The following is a 19,358-nucleotide window of genomic DNA, read 5'->3' on the forward strand; positions in this document are numbered from 1 at the left end:
CTGGACTGACAGGGTAGTGATTAGGGTCCAGTTGGATAGTCATTTGAGTGGTGAGACACATAAGTAAGAAGTCCCATAGATCAATACCTTCTTTAATTAAGGATGGCTCCAAACTAGCCTTCTCTCCAATAGAAAACAGATTACAGACCGATGACCAAACTGTTACGCAATGTTTAGGCTACTTGGCTTGATCTGCATTCACACAAACACAAGATCTTTATATCTCAATAATTAAATAACAAAACAAGTCATAAGCAACCTAACACAGAGGTTCTAAGATTTGATCTTCTTTTCCACAATTTCATCACACAACAAAGTTTTACCAACATTTTGCCATTATATACACTAATCCACCTCTATTAACACCAGACAACACCCATAAAATCAAATTTCTAAATAAAAGAAGCCATGGAAGACGGAAATTGATGTTTAAAATGGAGACACCACCAGAAGGGTAACCAGAAGACATTACCTGAAATGATGAAATCCTGCTGTATATATTGGATTTTGTATTTGCCTGCTAAGGTGAGGTGGGTGGAGGTAGGGGGGTGGGATTTGGGTTTGTGTCTGTATTTTATGACAGGTGGCACAACTGTGAATGATCAATGAACAACTCCTCTTGGAAAAAAGACGCTTGGTAAAATATGGCAGTAATTACAGAAATCTATAACCTACAAAAGTTGATCAAAAGAAAAATACATTAGTAAATATTCAAAAGTAATAAAGGATGCCTTGTGGTATACACATTTGCAATATACAAATAAAGATTCAAATTAAACCATACTAGGACTTCCCTGGTGGTCCAGTGGTTAAGACTCTGCGCTTCCACTGTAGGGGGCATGGGTTCGTTCGATCCCTGGTCGGGGAACTGAGATCCTGCATTCTCGGGGCGCAGCCAAAAAGATTAAAATAAATAAATAAAAATAAGACCAGATTATAAAACCAAGCCCCATACTTAAACTGGGCTTTCTCAGCTCTTCTTTTACAGTAACTTTATGAAAATTTATAGTCTAACTCAGCATCACACTTTAAATGCCATTAGAAAGAGAAACAGAGACCTCATTAATGCAGTTTAGATTGTAAAGCAGAGGGAAAAAACTGGTTTAAACAAGAACCTGCTAATGAACTAAAGTGATCTGCCTTGAAAAAAAAAAAAGTCCCTTTTGTTACAGCAGCAAATTATTTCACAACAAATTCTGTATTTTACTAAAGAAATACCGACAGAAAAATGAAATACACCTAGCCTGAATCTTTGTGATATTATGATCAAAAAGTAGTTAACCTATATGGATGGCCTTAGTATAAAGACTATTTTTTAGGGGTGGGGGGAGATGGGGTGGAGTGGGAAGGGGAGGTGCATCACAGTGTATGGGAGATATTATACCAGCTATGAAAGTAACCTTTTTATAGTGCCTTTTAAAAAAAAGTACATCCACTCATATAGCAGAAATGTGTGATCTCTTCCATACCTGATGACAACACACATCCCAAGTAATAAAACCTTTCTTCATTCAACAAGCAATAGGATCCAAATCTTACAGAGAAGTTAAAAAATAGTCTTCAAACAAGAAGCCCTTAGAAAAATTTCCGTCCACAGCAACAGTTATTAAGCATGACTACTGCATTTTATCTGAGGTAAATAAGGCTATCTTGTCAGAAAAAATAATACACTTAAGAAGAAAGACTTCCCTTACACTTCAGTAAAACTATTTTTATATGAAGATATTCAATGACAAAAATGAAAAGCCTAAGAAAAGCTATATATACATAGCTTATTTCATTATGTAAAGAACAAAATAAACATAAAAAGACTGAAAAGGACATATGCAAAAATGTTAATAGTAACATAAGTGGTAAGATTACATAAGATAATTTTTAAAAATTTTACAGTACTTCCTGCATTTTACAAGTCTTTTTTTTTAACTGAAAAAAGTTGGCATTCACTTGTCATATAAACAAACAACAGATATGTCCTTACAAAACCAACACAGGTTCTAAGCTGCTTCCATAGACCATACTTCTAGACTTCGAATAAAGGTGTTAATTATTTGCTAGTAATCTGGAAAAAAGGAACAAAATAAAGCCAAAGACTTTCATTTCTGGCTCTCCTATAAATATTTTCATAACTAAAAACTAATAAAGAAATTTTTACCTTTCTAAGAAAAGGTTCCATGTCCAACTTTCTATTAGTGACAATCTGATTTTTTAAAGCATCAGTTTAGACTGCCTTACACAAAAACCATCTCAAAGAACTAAGTTATGTTCAGTTCAGTAGTTCCAAAATGTAGACACCTAATACACAGTGCGAGAAGTTTTGATGCATTTTAGTGAACTGCACCAACAGAAACACCTCATTTTACACACACCTTTCCATTACTTCTTAAGAGCCTTATATCTAAAGAAGTTTTTTGCAAAAGGTCCTTTGCTTAGCCTGGACGTGGATTTATTTGAATATCCGGGAAGCTGTCAAAATCGATCTCAAACTGCATTATATTCAAGGCACAGAATGTCACCTCTTTACTGGGCCTCCTTCTCTCCTTTCTTTCACAAGAGCGCCCTTAATATCCCCTAGCTTACATTTCCGGGCCCATGAGTCACTGAGAAATCAGCTCTAAGTTTCCTTAAAATGCCACTCAAACGGCTCCTCTACAGCATTCAACGATCTGTCCCCCCAGCAACTCTTTGGCCTACCCCCAGTCCCCACTGTGGCCCTACGCAATAAACTGCACTATCTACTATTTCTAGACTATACCTTTTTACCTTTGTCCTCTAGCTTTGCGGCTCCTCCACATACCGTTCTCTTCTGCAACCCTCCTCTCTCCCAAATCCCGTCGGGCCTTCAAGACCCGCTTTGTACCGCCTCGCCCAAGAAGCCTTCCAGATTTCTGCTAGGCGGAAGTGATCGATCAGTCCGGTCTTCCCTGGGTACCTTTCTAGCATTCTGTAGTTCTTTCACAGGACTTATCATCTCCTTCCCGGTATCGTGGTTAGTTGTGTACTCGCCTTATCTCCTGCACCAGAGCGTAAGCTCCTCGGGGGAGGGGACCGCGGGCCCGGGTTCCCCTTTGAATCCCTCTGGCGCGGACCGACCAGGGCGCCTGCACGCACTCAGCGCGCAGGCTGGTTTAACCGAACTCGGGAACGCTCTGACCGCACAATTCCTAACCAGAAATCGGTTAGGCATTTTCCCGAACTGAAGAACGCAGAGATGCTATCCGCCTCCTGGTAACAGGAAGTTTACCAGGGACCAGAAGCGAGGTGGCCGGAGCCCTTGCGCAGTGGGAGTGACAGTTACCCGGGCCCGCACTCCCCTGTCCTCCCGGCTCCGGCCGCAGACGCCCCCACGCCGCCAGCCCCGCCACAGAACCGCGGAAAGCTGGCAGGAGAGCACGGGGCCTCCGGAGACCCGGCCGCAGGCCCGTGGGCGCCGCACCGGCGAGGACGAGGGAGTAAGGCTCCGCGAGGAGGCCGGGCCGCTCCCGCCGACTCCCGGGCTGGGGCCGCCGCCGCCACCCGAGAAAATGGAGGCAGCCCCGGGGCCGGTGACGGGCCGGGGCAGGGAGGCGGAAGCCGGGCTGGCGTCCGCGCCTCGAAAAGGGTCGGGCCGGGGGTCACTCACGGGGCTGGGCCGGGCGGCTCCCTCTCCGCCTCCGCGTCGTCGCCGTCTCCGTCCTCGGCCGCCGCCGCCTCGGGCTGCTCGCTCGGTCCCCGCGGCGCGGCTTGGGCGCTCGGCCCCTCCGTTGTCTTCCGCCCGCTCCTGCTCCCGGTGACAGGATCCCGCGGCAGCAGCGGCGGCTGCGCGAGCGGACGGCGGCCCAGGGGCTCCCGCGGCGGCCGCCGCACTGCTGCTCTCGCTCGCTTGCTCCGGCTGCGGCTCTGCTGCGGGGCCCCGCACAGCCTTCGCCCGGCTCCCGGAGTCTCAGTCTCTCCCAGGCCGCGCCGCTCCCCGCTCCCGGCCCGAGCCCGGCTTTGACGTGCGTCTGCGCAGCCGCCGAGGGCGCGACGTCGGGCGGTGCCGCAACGCCCCCTTCGGCCGCGGGCGCCCCCGGGCGGCCGGGCGGACTCGGGGCGTAGGAGTCCGCGCCGAGCCGCAGCGGGAGGGGGAGCAGAGAAAAGCGGAAGCAGAGAACGGGAGTTCCTCTCCTTTCACCTGCAGCTTAGATGTTGGTGCTCAGCCCGGTCTCGTCAGTCTAAGAACTCTAACCGAAGGAATCCTACGTCCACTGTCTACGACCACTTCCTGAACTCTTAACAAAGCTCTATTTCTGCTAAAGGCCGGGGGCTGACTTGTGCAGACTCATTCCTTCCTACTTTCGAGGGACAGGTAACTCTCATTTTAGCATCCTCTGAGAGAGAGTGTAGAAAGTGATCGAATGACCCATATTAATAGGATTCAACAGCCTGGATTTAAATCTCAACTCCACCATTTAGTCTCTATGGGCTATTTCCTGTCCCTATTCCTACGTTCCTTCACATACACTCACACAGAAGTATAATAGCATAGTACCATAGGCTTATGAGGTTGAACGAGATCATGCATCGCAAAGCTCTGACAACAGACTCTGGTACATAAAAATGCCATACATGTATATTTTCATTTCTTTCTGTTGCTTTGCTTTTAATTTGTAACTGAACAGCTATTTTTGAGTATCTGTTGTGTGCCAAGCACTGTTCTAGGTGGTGGAGCACTGAACGAAACATTACCTGCTCCTGAGACAAACAACAAACAAATAAACCAACATATATATGATATCAGATGGTTTTTAGTACTATGGAGAAAAAGCACACAGGCTAAGGAGGCGAGGGAGTGCAGGGTATTGTTATTTCTAGCGCTCCCGCAGGGGGCAAGCTACTTGAAGAAAGAGCCTGCTGTGAGCTATGAGTATGGAAAAGCAGAAGGAACAGCAAGGACCAAGGCCCTGAGGTGGGGATGCCTTGGAGCCCAGCAAGGCAAGAGCCCTGAGGTGAGAGAGGAGAGATAAGAAGAGAGGGAGGCCATATAGACCAAAGTGAGGACTTCGGTTTTTACTCTGAATGAGAGCGGGAGATATTTGGAGGGTTTTGAGCAGAGAAAGGATGTGGTCTGACATTTCAAAAGAATTACTCTGGTTGTGGTGTGAAGCCCAGCCTGAAGGGCCTGGAGAGTTTCATCCAGACCAGTTGGAAGGCTTTGGAAATAGTCCAGTGACAAGAAGACAGACTCATCCCAGTGGAAGACTAAAGAAGTAGTCGTGTTCTAGACACATTTAAAAGGGAGAGCTGACATGACTTTGCTGAATTCTTTTTTTTTTTTAAGATAGATTTTATTCATTTAAAAATTTTTTTTGTTTATTTATTTTTGGCTGCATTGGGTCTTCATTGCTGCGCACGGGCTTTCTCTAGTTGCGGCGAGCAGGGGCTACTCTTTGTTGTGGTGCACGGGCTTCTTATTGTGGTGGCTTTTGCTGCAGAGCACAGGCTCTAGGCACGTGGGCTTCAGTAGGCACTACTACTTCAGTGGGCTCAGTAGTAGCGGCACACGGGCTTAGTTGCTCCACAGCATGTGGGATCTTCCCAGACCAGGGTTCGAACCCGTGTCCCCTGCATTGGCAGGCAGATTCCTAACCACTGCGCCACCAGGGAAGCCTGATTTTGCTGATTTCTAAGTTTTTGTGTGTGTGTTTTTTTGTCTTTTGTTTTCTCAAGCAACTGGAAGATACAATTTGGGGAAATGGGGAAGACTTAAACAGAAACAGATATGAAGGGAGGAACCTGGAAATACATTTGGGGGCATATTAAGTTGAGCTGCCTGTGAGACACCCAAGGAGGGAGCTTGATGTAGAAGTCTGGGGTTTGGGGGAGAGGTCTGCGCTGGAGATAGAATTGGGGGAGTCCTCAGAGTAAGTAAAATCTCAATACAGTACTCAGGGAGATCCTTTAGGGAGAGAGGGTTAATAAAAGACAAGGCCAAGGGTGAGCCTGGGCCCCAACATTGAGAGGTCAGGGAGATGACAAGGAACCAGCAAAGGATGCTGAGAGGAGCCAGCATGGCAGGAGGAGACCCAGGAGAGGTTCACATGCTGGAAGATCAGGGATGGAGGATGGATCCATGGCTCTGAATGTGGCTAATAGTTCAAGTAAGATTAGTAGTGGTGATTGGTCACTGGTGTCAGTGCCACAGAGGTAACTAGTGGCCTTGGGAAGAGCTGTTTCAGCAGAAGTGGGTGGGAAAGCCTGACAGGAGTGGTCTCTAGAAAGAATAAGACCTAGAAAGACCTCTGTAGAGAGAATTGGGCTCTAGAATGAGAGACCATGGGTGCAGACAATTTTTTCATGAAGCTTTGTTCTAAAGGAGAGCAGAAAAATGGGGCAGCAGCCAGAAGGGAGAGTGAAGTCAAAACAGATTTTTTGTTTTATTTCATTTTGTTTTGTTTTGAGGATGGGAGCTGTTAGAGCCAGCTTCCGTGTTGACAGGAATGATTCAGTAGTGAGGGAAAATTTGATGATGACTGGGGTGGGGCAGCATTTTCTGGAGAGTTATCCTTGAGTGAGCAAGTAGAGAAGGTTGCAGTGCACAGTGGCGGGTCTGGCCTTGGAGACCAGCAAGGCAAGCGTTCCCTCACAGTAACGGAGGACAGGCAGCCCTGGGGATGAGGTGGCAGAACGTGTGGACGTTTCCTTTGAGGACTTCTCTTTTCTCAGGGAACTAGGAAGCAAGCAAGGTCATCAGCTTAGAGCGTGGACAAGGTGGAGGTGTTGGAAGCTGGAGGGGAGAGGGGAGGGTGTACAGAAGGGCCAGTCAGCGGGATTAGTCTGTTTTTCAGAGGCCACAATTTGCTGGGATGGTGCCAGCACAGGATGGTGGAGACTTGGATTCAGCCGGGGTTATTTTTGTTAGATAATTCCATGGAGAGAAAAAGGGGAAAGGAAGGGGAGAGTGTATACAAGGAAGTAATAATAATAATTGCTGACTGTTGCCTCCGAGCTGGATAGGAAGGAATGAGGAAATGGGGGAGGAGGTGGGAGCCAGGGGAGGGCAGAGACTCTGTGGAAGTGGCAGCAGGATCTAAGGAACGATGGGTGAAAGGATGGTGTAATGAGCACCGTAGGCCAAGTGAGCTGGAAAGGAGGAGGTGTGGAAAGGAGGAGGTGCTGGAAAGGAGGAGAGCCAGGTCGCTTACCGTGAGACTATGGAAGAAGCAGTTTCTGGTAAATGCCAAGGCCTGGGACAGCTTCTCAAACTAATGTCCACGTGCATTACCAGGGGATCTTGATGAAATGCAGGTATTGATTCCCTTGGTCGAGGGTGGGGCCTGTGATTCGCCATTTCTAACAAGTTGGCGGTGGGATGGGGCACGATTATTCTTATTCTGGTTATAGCCTTGATACCAAAACCTCAATAAATGCAACACACACACAGAGAAAACCAGTGACTCTTGCCAGTGAATATATATAATCTTGCCAGTGAATATATATATGAAAAACCTAAATAAAAAGTATGAAATATAAGTAAAATAATAACACATTACAGGTAAAGTTCATTCCAACCAAGGACAATTGATCTCAAACATATTAGAAGCTATTAGAAAAACTATAGCTGTCTAGGCTCAGAGAGAAATCAACTGATGGCAAGCCCTGAGCAAGCTGGTTCCTGAGGCTGTCTCTGCTTCTCTCTAGTTACCAGGGAAGGGAGGCGCCTCGCCCTCTTCAGTGAGCAGACCGCAAGTTTTATCTAATTTTGAAACTTTGTTCAATGAGGAGTTTACTCCCACTGCATTTTTTTTTTTAAGAGTTTTCTTTTTAACCGCAGTCCCCCAAAAGGTGGCCTTTATTGTGCTGACATTCCACAAAAACAAGTAGGGACCCGATTTCCCACAGAATAAAAGAATGCACGGGGGTGGATAATCCCACACGCAAGGTTTGGATTCCTTTGATTTAAGGGTCAGAGCAGGATTCCAGATTAATCTTTTAACTGGGATAAGTCCACTGCAGCTGAGAATTATAGTAGCAAGATGGCAGAAGTTTCTGGAAAAAGGAGTTTGTAACAAATTCTGAAGCCAAAGTGAAAGAAGCAGCATCATCTGAGCACTTGACCATCTGAGCATTTGAATTTGCCCTTGGGGAGATACCTTTTCAATCCTTCTACTGGACTCCAAGCCCTTTCTATTAATATAATATATATGTATTATATAATATACTCTATACTTTATAGTATATGAGGCATGACCTCTTTCTTGGAAATTCCTTGACCTCTTCACCTTGAAGCCCTCTCTACAGGGGCCCCTCAGTCTCCCATGCTATGTCCACAGACCTCAGAGTCACACAGGAGGGTCATCATTCTCCTGGAGTCCATATTGGTCCTGTGTTAATTCTTCCATCACGTTCATTTCCCTTCCTGTCTTCTGCTGAAGCTGGGCCATCGAAAAAGGCACCTCCCTGCCTTAATCACACCACTCGTGAAAGGACTTTGAAGCCTGACTCACAGCTTCCCTCCCCACCCCACCCTGTGCCTGACTTCTCCAGGGCAACATAAGTGCCACTCATCTGATATATTAGGTCATGGTTCCCTCATACTCTCTGCCCCAGTGACCTTCACTTCCACTCTACTCACCAACCACCTGGTTAGCGCCATCCTGGTCTCTGCAGTCACCAAGATTCTACCTTTGAAGCCTGAACTCTGTAACTCTCCTGTTTAACTGCTCTTTCCACCCATTCACCCTTCCCACACCCTCATACCCACATAACCTGCTCTGAATCTCATTGAAACTTTGTTTATTCAACAAATACATATTGAGAGCACATAATTACTGGGCACAAGCCGTGGGAATGAGACACTGGGCCAATACATGGCCCCTGCATTCAGTGATCCTGTGGTCCAGGAAAGGCACACAAAAAAACAGCAATTACAGAAGAGTGAGACTTGAAGTATAAATAAGATTTAGCCAGTTGAAAATGGGGGTAAATGCTCAAAGAAAATCATGTGAATAGCACCCAACGCAGGAAAGCACAGTGAACATACAGTATATACAGCTTAGAGCTTGTGGAGGCGAATTTTATTTTTTTAATTTGTTATTTCTTTTTTTTCCCCGACTTCTGAAGTATTATTGACATACAACATATGTAAGTTTAAGGTGTACAATATGGTGATTAGAATCATGTATGTATTGCAAAAGGACTACCATAATAAGGTTAGTTCAGATCTTCACCCCCTCACATAATTATGATTTTGTGTGTATGTGTGTGGTGATAACATTTAAGATCTACTCTCTGCTAATTATAGTCACCACGCTGTACATTAGATATGTACATCTCTATGAGCATTACATATGTGATATATGCACATTATACATATTATATTTACATTAGATATAGTATGAACATCTCTCCATTTCCCCCACCTGCAGCCCCTGGCAGCCATCATTCTACTCTCTATTTCTGTGAGTTCATCTTTTTTAGATTCTGCATATATAAATGAGAACATGCAGTATTTGTCTTTCTCCGTCTGACTTATTTCACTTAGTAGAATACCTGAATACCCTCAAGGTCCATCCATGTTGTCGCAAATGGCAGGAACACGGAGGGAAATTGGCACTAGATAAGGTTGAAGGATAAACAAAGCTCTAATATTTGAAGATCCATATCATCCATGTTAAGGAGACTGGATTTCAACATGAAGGCAATGGGGATAGGTTGGGTGGAATGAACATTGAAACTTTAAGCCATGGAGTGACAAGCTCAGATCTGTACTTTAGATTTATAAACATCACTCTGATCCTGCACACACTGTGGGTGGGAAGAAGGCCAGATTAGAGGTAGTGAGGCCAGTGGGAGGCTATTTTCATTCTGGCAAGAGAAATGGAGCCTGAACTAGGGGGCATGGAAAAAAAGTGAAACAGTTAGGAAAAAAAAAAATATCTAGAAGGCAGTAATTGGTGATTTGAAGGCTATAGGTGGTAGGGGAGAATATAGAATATAGGATGAAAACCTGGCTTTTGACATAGGCAACTGGTTGGTTAATAGGGCTAATTCATTAGATGGATGCCATCTAGGAGAAGTCAAAAGATAGGAGGAAAACCAGGAGAGCATAATGTCCCACAGACACATTTCCAGAGAAAGAATAGTCAGCAGTCTAGTGCTACAGTAGGATCAAGTGATACAAAGTTGGAAGTTATCGGCTGGATGTGGCAACAGGAGGATTTTGGTGACCTTGGAGAGAGCCGTACCAGTGGAGTGATGGGTGAAGAGGCACTCGTATGGCAGTGGGTTTAAGGTGTGAACAGGAGCTATGGAGAGGGAAAATATGAGTAGAGGTTGCACTTTCAAGACAGGGAAGTGGAGAGGAAGGCCTGGTCAAGAGAGGGTCTGGGAGACAGCGGAGACTTGAGCACGTTTAAGTGCTTGTGGGAAGGAACAGTTAAAGAAGTTGAAGATACAAGAAAGAGAAGGGAATCACAGATGCCTGGAGGTCCCTAAGGAGGGAGGAGATTTCATGGGAGCATAGGAGAAGGACGAGGGCTCCCACTTTGTAATAGCAAAGACAGAAGAGGGTGGAGATCCGGGAAGATGGTGGCTCAGTAACATCAGGGGAATGTTTCCGGGAGTTGAGGTATGCAGGATGTGTTTTGTTAAGAAAAAAAAAAGAGTAATTTTGTCCTAAAGTAAACGGACTGGTTGTTCCATAATGAGAAAGAGGAACGTGTAGGTTACAACCTGAATGGATATAGAAAGGTATAGAAGGTTTAGAAAAGGGGATTTTATTTGTCAAAGCTGGCTAAGTTTTGGTGGATTTTTTTTTTATGGATTTATTTATAAGATTTTTTAAAAAGAGTTTTAGTATCAAATATACGGACACAAAACTAGAATTTGTTTTTCTCTCTGTTAAAATGAGAAAATTATTGGTCTGCCCTTCGTGAGAGGTTTGGTAGATTGACTAATGGCCCCCTAAAGATGGCTATGGCCCAATCTCTGGAACCTGTGAATATGTCACCTTACATGGTGAAAGGAACTTTGCAGAGGTGATTAAGTTAAGGACCTTGAGATGGGGAGATTATTCTGGACATCTGGTGGGCCCAGTGTAATCACAAGGGTCCTTATAGGAGGGAGGCAGGAGGGTCAGAATAAGAAAAAGGTGATATGACAACAGACACTGAAAGAGATTGAAAGCTAGTTCACTGCTGGCTTTGAAGATTGGGGAAGGGGCCATGAGCCAGGAATGAAAAGGGCCTGTAGATGCTGGACAAAGCAGGGAAATGGATGCTCTCCTGAAGCTTCCAGAAGGAACCAGCTTTGCTGACATCTTAACTTTAACCCAGTGAGACTGACTTTGGACTTCCGATCTCTAGAACTATAAGATAATAAATCTGTGTTGTTTCAAGCTCCCAAATTTGTTAGAGCAGCAATCAGAAATGAATATGAAGCTGTAAAAGGTTATTCTGTACCTTCTGTGTGGTTTGCCAAGGTAACAAAGGTTCTGTGTTTTGCCAGAATAACTTTTTATGGTTTATGCTGACTTTATTATGTCCCTGATTCTTTAAGAGAACGAAGTTTTCTTACTTAGGAAAGAGCTAAGATTCTTTACAATCACGTTACCTCCTATGCTTATTTTTAAAATCCTTTCTTGTCACTTTAAGTAAGTACCAAGTATTGTTTCTCAGGAACTCATGATCCTACCTTATTCAGGTGTTCAAATATCCTGACAACTTTTGATATTTTGTCTTACCCCAAATTGATCCTAAATAATACCTTTTGCACCCAAGACTGTCTTTAAGATTTCCCAAAGGAAAAAGCACAAAGGATTTGTTCTCTCATTGTAAAAAGAGAAAAGGCAGGAAATAATTGGGTTTATTTGATGGTTACTACTGATGAGTTGCATAGGAAGAGTTGTTAAATCAGAAGAGATGCTGCGTAGCATGTCCCAGGGTAATAAATCAGTTTGGTAAATTGTAATTAAATTCGGATTTCAGGAACTATATGCTCTGGGGAAAATTCCTAGAGCGTTGTCAATGCTCTCATTGGCCCTGTTGTTTCTTGGTGCTGCTGTACCTGATCGTACAGTCATCCCTCAGTATCCACAAGGATTTGGTTCTAGGATCTCCCACAGATACCAAAATCTGTGGATACTCAAGTCTTATAGAAAATTGCAAAGTATTTGCATATAACCTACTCACATCCTCCCGTATTCCTTAGATTACTTATAATACCTAACACAATGTAAATGTTATGCAAATACAATGTAAATGCTATTTAAATATTTGCCCGTGTGCTGCAAGTTCAAGGTTTGCTTTTTTGGAACTTTCTGGAATTTTTTTTTTCCAGAATATTTTCTGTTCTCGGTTGCTGGAATCCACAGATGTAGAACCCATGGACACAGGACCAACTGTAGACAACCACAGGAGGTGTTGTCAGTCATAATTTAGCTATTTCTTAAAATGGTAACTCAGCCATAGCTTCTTTAATTTGAATTTAACTACTACAGTGGCAGTTTTCAACTGGAAACTAATATCCTTTACTATGGACTTATATTAATATGCAGAGGTTTAGGACCAATTCCAGATTTACAGAGTCTCTTTACTTGGTATTCTTTATATATTCTTAGTGTATATTATGTCAGGATTACTATATGTTATATCTGAAGATATTTTTCCTCTGAAGATTATGTTCCTCCATTTTTATAAATTGGATATAATATCTACTCTTCTTTGAAAATAGAGTTACTCGTTATGTTAACAGATATTTTGCCTAAAACATTTTCTGGATTGACTTTTTTATTTTGGTTTCTATGCTGTAGAAACAACCAAATTTCCTTGTCAGTTGTATTATTCTTGTTATGAACTCCCAGCCGATCTTTCACTTTTGAAAATGTCAGTAACAGGTTAACCACAGCCATCTTATTTTGTCATCTAAAGATAGTTTTTTGGGTTTCTCTGATGCTTCCCTGAAAGCACTTACAATCAGCTATAGACTAGAGTGCTTGTCTTTGACAAAGAAGGGCTGTCTCAGAGTCCTGTGGAAAAGGACTGTGCTAGGCACTTTGGGGTACAGGCTTCTGATGGCCTTTTTTAGACAACTGTGAGACCATACCAGTGGGCTGAGTCAGGATTTCTAGAATTCTAGCTGAGACACAGATGAATTCATGAGAATACAAAACCAAAATCCAGGGGAACAAGAATTCGTTACCTAGGACTGAATGAATGAATGAGGGGTGGTGGTGGGTTTTGCTTGGAATATTGTTGATGTTGTTTTAATGTTCTGTTTTCTAGGTATATAAGGAACTCCATTCTCTTTTCTCTAAAGCTATCTATAACTCATAATAATTCAGTAGACTATGCTTTGCTAACCAGAAACAAACCATGTGTAAATATCTTATGCTCCCTCCTTGATGGTTCCAAAATTCAGAAAGTCTTGTGAGTATTCTTAATTTCATGGCAATATAATTATTTGCACAGGTTCAATAAGAATCTGTCTTCCTTGTTAACAGGACAAAATTAGAAGCACTGGTTATGAACCCAAGGCTTTGCCTGGAATATCATATTTGAGAATGATGTTCATTTGATCAGAAACGACCTGACACTTTTAAAGAACTAAGGTTGATTTTATGGAGCCAATGGTTACAAAGCCTTCTTGAGAAAACTGACCTGGTACTTGTTCACCGAGTTCCCAGCCTTACAGGTGAGTAAGGAAGGTCACTTCCTGGCAGGCCCATGAGCCTTAGGATAATTGGGCAACCTTGAGAAGAGAGGAATTTGCTCAAATTTATGAGTACTGCAGGTGAATTTGATGGCAAATCCTTGGCTTGGCTTCCTAGCCTGAAGAGGCTTTCAACAGTCCAATCTGAGGTACCTTATTAGAACTTCCAGCAAACGAACTTAAGCAGGCCTATGTGGAAGATCGCCATTCTGGAGGTACCTATGTAAATAGGCCAAATCTACTGAAACCAGCCTTATTTTGTGATCAAGAAAAATCTTTCTTTGAGGTTATCTTTGTCAAAAGAGGGGTATCAAAAAAGGGAAAATTTGTGTTTCAATTATAGCACACCCTTCCAGGTTATCAGACTCTCACCCTGTTCGTTGCCTTTGAGGTTTTTTTTCTTTTTAGCGATTCTTTGTACATTGCAGGTAGCTGATGGCTGTGCAAACTCTGTCTTGTCTGATGAGATTTCACTGACCTCCTTCCCCCACCCCTCATGGAAAAACCAGTTTTGGTACCTTCCTTTAAGTTGGACTGGATCTGTTGCCTTGTCGAAATTGTCGATCCTTACCACATTTTCAATTCTTTCAGTTTTCTTCAATATCTGACTACAATCTTCCAAACTAACTTTTCAAATTTTTCTCCCTCCTGCCTGACTCAGCATTACCAAGAACTAAAACTTGGCTACCTGGATCCCTATCAGCACTTCAGGTTGCCTTGCAGCTGGCCTTTCCCCCCAAAATCTGAAGAAGCTCTGCAAGCTGTAGCCTAGTGACTTGGCAGCAACCTTTAAGGACCCAGCTCCACAGCAGACCATGCACAGGCTGGAATTCTCCCTGGAAAAACTGCTGCTGGACCACTAAGGAAGTCCAACAAAATACTTGGATCACACGTGCCCGTGAATGAAAGGTAGCCAAGACTATGCACAACATCACCAAGAGTATGGCCATCTTAGCTTTGAGAAACTCAAGGAGTGGTGCTGCAAGATTTTCTTCCTCTAGAATCCCCTGGACTGGTGAATTCTCAAGGTTCAACTCCTGGCTCTTTACCTTAATACAATTCTTATACTATTATGTCTCTATTTTAGGCATCCCTCTTTTAAGATATCTGATCTCCAGGACCATAAAACAACTGACCTCTGCCCCACCTCTCAACAGATGCGCCACCAGTTTTAGAAGAACAACACCAGCAAGAATGCTGGAGAGACTGTTTCTTAGGCCCTGCTTCATGCCACTCGGGAGATTTATGCTTGCCTCTGAGTTGTTCAGTGACAAAAGATAGTCATCTGGAACGGGGAGGCGGGACTGACATTACTGAGCGTTATCTGAGCTCTGTGCAACTTCAGCAGTGATGGTTAAGAAATCCCCCCTACCCCTTTGTGCCTTGGAAATGACAAACCAGCTAACCACAAAGGACCACACTGCCCTCAGAGTTTCCAAGGGAAGTCTCAACTCCATCCTTTCTCATGACTCCTGTAAGATTCCAAGATGACTCCCTTGTTTACCTGCCTCTATAAAACCCCTGGTCCCCTTCCTTTTCTTTGAGATGTTCCTCATCAGTGGATGTTCTCCTTATTGCAATCACCTGAATAAATCATCTTCTTAATTATCAGGTGAGTTTTTTCTGTCACAGCTCCAGTGAGGACCTCCCTTTGATGGCAGCCGGCACGTTGCCCCCGACTGCCTGGCTGGAATAACAACCAACTGTGCCCTGATACTCTGTTCAGCCCTCCTGAGGACAACCACCCTTTCGGCAGCTCAGGACATGAGTAAACAGAGAAGGACAGCATGGCCCTAGTTGCCTCAGGTAGTGTTGGAGTTACGGAAGGAAGCTCTCACATCCTATGTTGAATGGGACAGCAAGGAATCAGTCTGAGATACTTCTGAGATGAGCTGGGGGTAAACACACCCAGGGATGTCTTTAACATCAGCTGGACAGGTGCCGGGCAGGGCGCAGGCTGAGGCAGAGCTGGACCACAGCAGGTACTGCTCACGGGGCAGCTGTCGGACTGACCATTATGAAGCGAAGGGTGAATCTGAAAGTCAGAAATGCCAGAGGCAGCCCTAAAAGCTGGGAGGAGGGGAGATCCCAAAGAGGGAAAGTCCAGGGGAAAGACTGGCCAGGAAGTAAATGGTGTACAGGCCTTTAGCCAACCCTGACCCCGTCTGATTCCTCTTCCTGGAGGGGAGCGAGGGCAGGCAGGGAAGGCTCCACTGGGCAAAATATGTACCCTCAGGGGTCTCTGATGGCAGCATGTGACAGGATTCACCACCTCTGCAACTTCACAGGAAGTTGAATCAGAAAGAGGCCTTCCAGATTTCAGCAAGGGCATGATGCTGAGAAGGGCGAGGAGACCAGATGATGTCTCCATTCTGGAATTGTCTTTCTTGTAGCCTGAGAGATCTAGACATCCGTGGTGGGTTTTTTTTGGTTTTTTTTTTTTAATGTATCAGATATGATTCCCCTTGGTGAAGCAAGCATGTCTGGGGCGAGGTCCTAGGGGACAATGATAGCCAGGAAGCTCGTGAGAATCCTCAGGGCCCTTGGGTATTCTCTGTGCTGCCCCCAGGCCTAGCACAGTGCCTGGGACTGAGGAGCCATTTTAAGACGCTTAAGAATCTGTACTTACTGTACAAAATTGTGTCCTGGGTCATAAAAAATTGACAAAGTTAGAAAGCTCATTAGAGGCAGGATGAGGGAATGGGTCATGCTGACTATATGACACGCAGCCAGGAGTCATATTAAATATGTTTATTCACCAGAACTACACTATTTCTACAAGTATATACTAAGCAGAATGGATTCTGGCTAAAAATCACCTCTGTGTATAGCAATGGTAGGACCTCTCTGGGCTCTGGCTCACTTATTATTTGAATAAAACGAGGGGACAGAGAGGTGGATTGACACTCATTGGGCTTTGAACTGTGCTTCCAGAACTGGGGTGCTAACTCAGGCCACTAGGTAGTCAGTGGATTAGAATCTAACCTTGACCAATAGGGCTGTGATGGCTGGAAATGGGCTCTGGTCCAGGAGATCATGTGCATTGTCTTGGTGACATCATCCATAACACCAGCAATTCGAGAGGCCACAACCATTACAGAGTCCAGTTTTTCAGGGGCCTCTGGCATCCAAGGTGAATAGGGAGCCTTTAGAGTCTTCTTGGCCCTTGCCTGGACCTGAGTATATTCTGCCAGAAACCTCACATCTGGATGTGTCTGGGTTTCTGTCCTGGCAGAAGTACAGGCCTGTGTGCTGGCCCTTCCCCAGGGAACATGCTGAAGGGGTCATAATGGCAGAGCAAGCCTCCCCCGTCCTCTGTCCTCTGGAAGTCCCTACCCAATGGTACAGGACCTTGTCCAGGGGCTACTGAATGCAACACTGGCCTGTTGCTGGCATCTGGTCATGCTGGAGGTTCTAGGAGTACTAAGCTATAATTTATTTAGAATGGAGGACCTTCCTTGAGTTAGGCTGGCCTCTGCCAGCTCCTGTTATTTGGGCTCATATGATAAAGGTTTAGCTGAGAGGTTGCCTAGGCTAGCTGTTTGAAAACCCCATCTTTGAAAGCTAAGTGCCCACTCTAAGTGGCCAGGGCTGAGTTTTCCTGTCTCTGAGAGCTGTTTCCAGACGCTGTCGTTAGCCTTTGAGGCCCAGTATGTCAGATTCTGTTAAGTTCATCTCTCCAAGCCTTAAAACCTCTTTTAATGTTATCTGTGTCCTGGGAGTTGGTTTCTCACAGAACTAGGTTCTTTGAAAAATTGGCAACAGAGCAAAAGTTTTCTAGCAACATGGTGGCCCCATATATATGTTTGGGAGGCTTCCAAGCCAGGCGGACATGGGTGGGCTGAGTTAGAATAGGCTTGGATGAGGGCAGATAAGATCGTGATTTGGGGAGGAGTTTTTGCTAATTTGGGGGTCCAAAGAATATTCCTTTTATTCTGAGGAAGTCTGTTGACAGGATGGTAATGAAAAAGTGAGTTTTTTTTTTTTTTTTTTTTTTTTGTGGTACGCAGGCCTTTCACTGTTGTGGCCTCTCCCGTTGCGGAGCACAGGCTCCGGACGCGCAGGCTCAGCGGCCATAGCTCACAGGCCCAGCCACTCCACGGCATGTGGGATCTTCCCGGACCGGGGCACGAACCCGTGTCCCCTGCATCAGCAGGTGGACTCTCAACCACTGCGCCACCAGGGAAGCCCAAAAGTGAGTTTTTGAATACCTATGGCAACCAGAGAAGTATCATTCCTGATGTATAAGAGTTTTGCCCCTTGAGTGCAGAAACCCGGTCAAGTCAACCTTAAGTATTTTGCATATACATTTTGGGGGAGGGGACACTGGCCCACACGTAGTGTAAAGACAGGGTCCAGGAAATAACTGTGGGTCAGAACATCAGTCAAGTAGGGCTTTGCCCCTGACCAGGAGGCCTTGGAGGACTACACCTGTGAGTCCTCAGAACCCACCTGGTGTGGTTCAGGCCTCAGAGTATCACCGAAGACCTGGACTGATCCCCGCACGTCCAGAAGGCCTTCTCTGCTGGCCCACAGGCCCACATCTGAACTGTTTGTCCTCAGAATGTCCAGCTTAATGGATGGACTGGTTCCTCCAAATTGACTTCATGAATTGAAAATGATTGGAAGTGAGTCTCTTACTGTGACCACCTTGATAGGGCCACCATACAGGGTCTGGGCCTGGTGAGAAAAAATAGAGGCAGGGGTTTGAGGGCTAAAAGTACTTACATGGGATTTGTATGAATATGCAACCTAGTTATATCCTAGTTTCCCTTCCAGACTGATGTCTCCTGTCTTGGTGGACCCAACCCCATTCAGGGCTGTCCTGTTTTAGCTGGAGCTCCCAGTTTTTCTTCTTTACGATGACATCAGTCCTTGCTGGGTGTGGTCAAGGATTTGCTAACTCCCCATTGTAAGTTTCTTCTAGGTTGTCCTGGACGGAAGACCTGAGCTTCAAAAGATGAATATACTCTTCAAACTCTGCGTCTTGTATAATCTGGTTGAAGGACACCTACCTAGGAGAGTGCTGGTTGCAGGAACTGGACGAGGCTCTATGTTCAAGTATCCAAGTGAGACTGAGACCAATGGTTTCCAGTTGGGTGGCGCCAGGAGCAGTGGGGCGTCCAGTACGGGTTACAGACAGCAGCTGAGGAGCTTGTAGGTGTGCTCTCGGTGGCAGAGGGGAAGCCCAGTACAGGGACTCATCTGTGCTATCTGTCTATAGTGGTGTGAACCAGAGTTTAGAAGGCTCTTTGACACCCTGTAATTTGTCATGAAAAAGATCATAGTTACCTATGAAAGGTAGCCAGATCCTTCCTGTCCTTGATTTTAGGGTGAAGAGTTGGATCTTGATTTCTGTAAATGACATCTTTCTTGGGGGCTGGGAGGGGATAGTTGGGAAAGAGCATCTATTAAGTTGAGGAAAGTGCATGATTCCCTTGGGTGGTTTGTCCATTTGGCTGGTGGGAGTGTGTGTGTGTGTGTGTGTGTGTGTGTGTGTGTGTGTGTGTGTGTGTGTGTGGTGCATACAGGTGAGTGAGTGTATGTGAGAGTGAACATGAATGTGTATAAATGTGAGGGAGGTATAGCAGGAGGTGGCCTGTAACACTTACACAGGAAGCTGACTGACCCACCCCAGGTAGTGCATGCTGGGCTGATCAGAAAGGCAAGAAAATGTTCAGTTCTATTAACCT

At 45.0% G+C, this 19,358-nt stretch overlaps 2 protein-coding genes across 4 annotated transcripts in view; one reads left to right on the forward strand and one right to left on the reverse strand.

Moving 5' to 3' along the window:
- The window catches only part of CAB39 (calcium binding protein 39), an 86,468-nt gene extending 82,734 nt beyond the window's left edge, over positions 1 to 3,734 (reverse strand). Inside the window, exon 1 of one of the 3 annotated variants that reach the window (XM_089916233.1) lies at positions 3,620 to 3,734. The gene's annotated coding sequence lies outside the window, so the exon portion shown is untranslated. The remainder of the gene's footprint in view (positions 1 to 3,619) is intronic. The other 2 variants (XM_022567922.3, XM_089916236.1) reach the window with 2 other exon arrangements.
- Positions 1 to 19,358, forward strand: part of LOC111171915 (uncharacterized) — a 66,823-nt gene that overhangs the window by 31,706 nt on the left and 15,759 nt on the right. The window contains exons 3-4 of the mRNA XM_089916078.1: positions 3,233 to 15,471; positions 17,676 to 18,734. Coding sequence (XP_089772204.1) covers positions 3,233 to 3,973 — 741 coding nt within the window. The 3' untranslated portion in view covers positions 3,974 to 15,471; positions 17,676 to 18,734. The remainder of the gene's footprint in view (positions 1 to 3,232; positions 15,472 to 17,675; positions 18,735 to 19,358) is intronic.

The sequence above is a fragment of the Delphinapterus leucas genome, chromosome 8, assembly GCF_059928025.1.
Source record: "Delphinapterus leucas isolate spDelLeu-1000000601 "Yukka" chromosome 8, BTC_Dleu_Yukka2, whole genome shotgun sequence".
NCBI classification, from domain to species: Eukaryota; Metazoa; Chordata; class Mammalia; order Artiodactyla; family Monodontidae; genus Delphinapterus; species Delphinapterus leucas.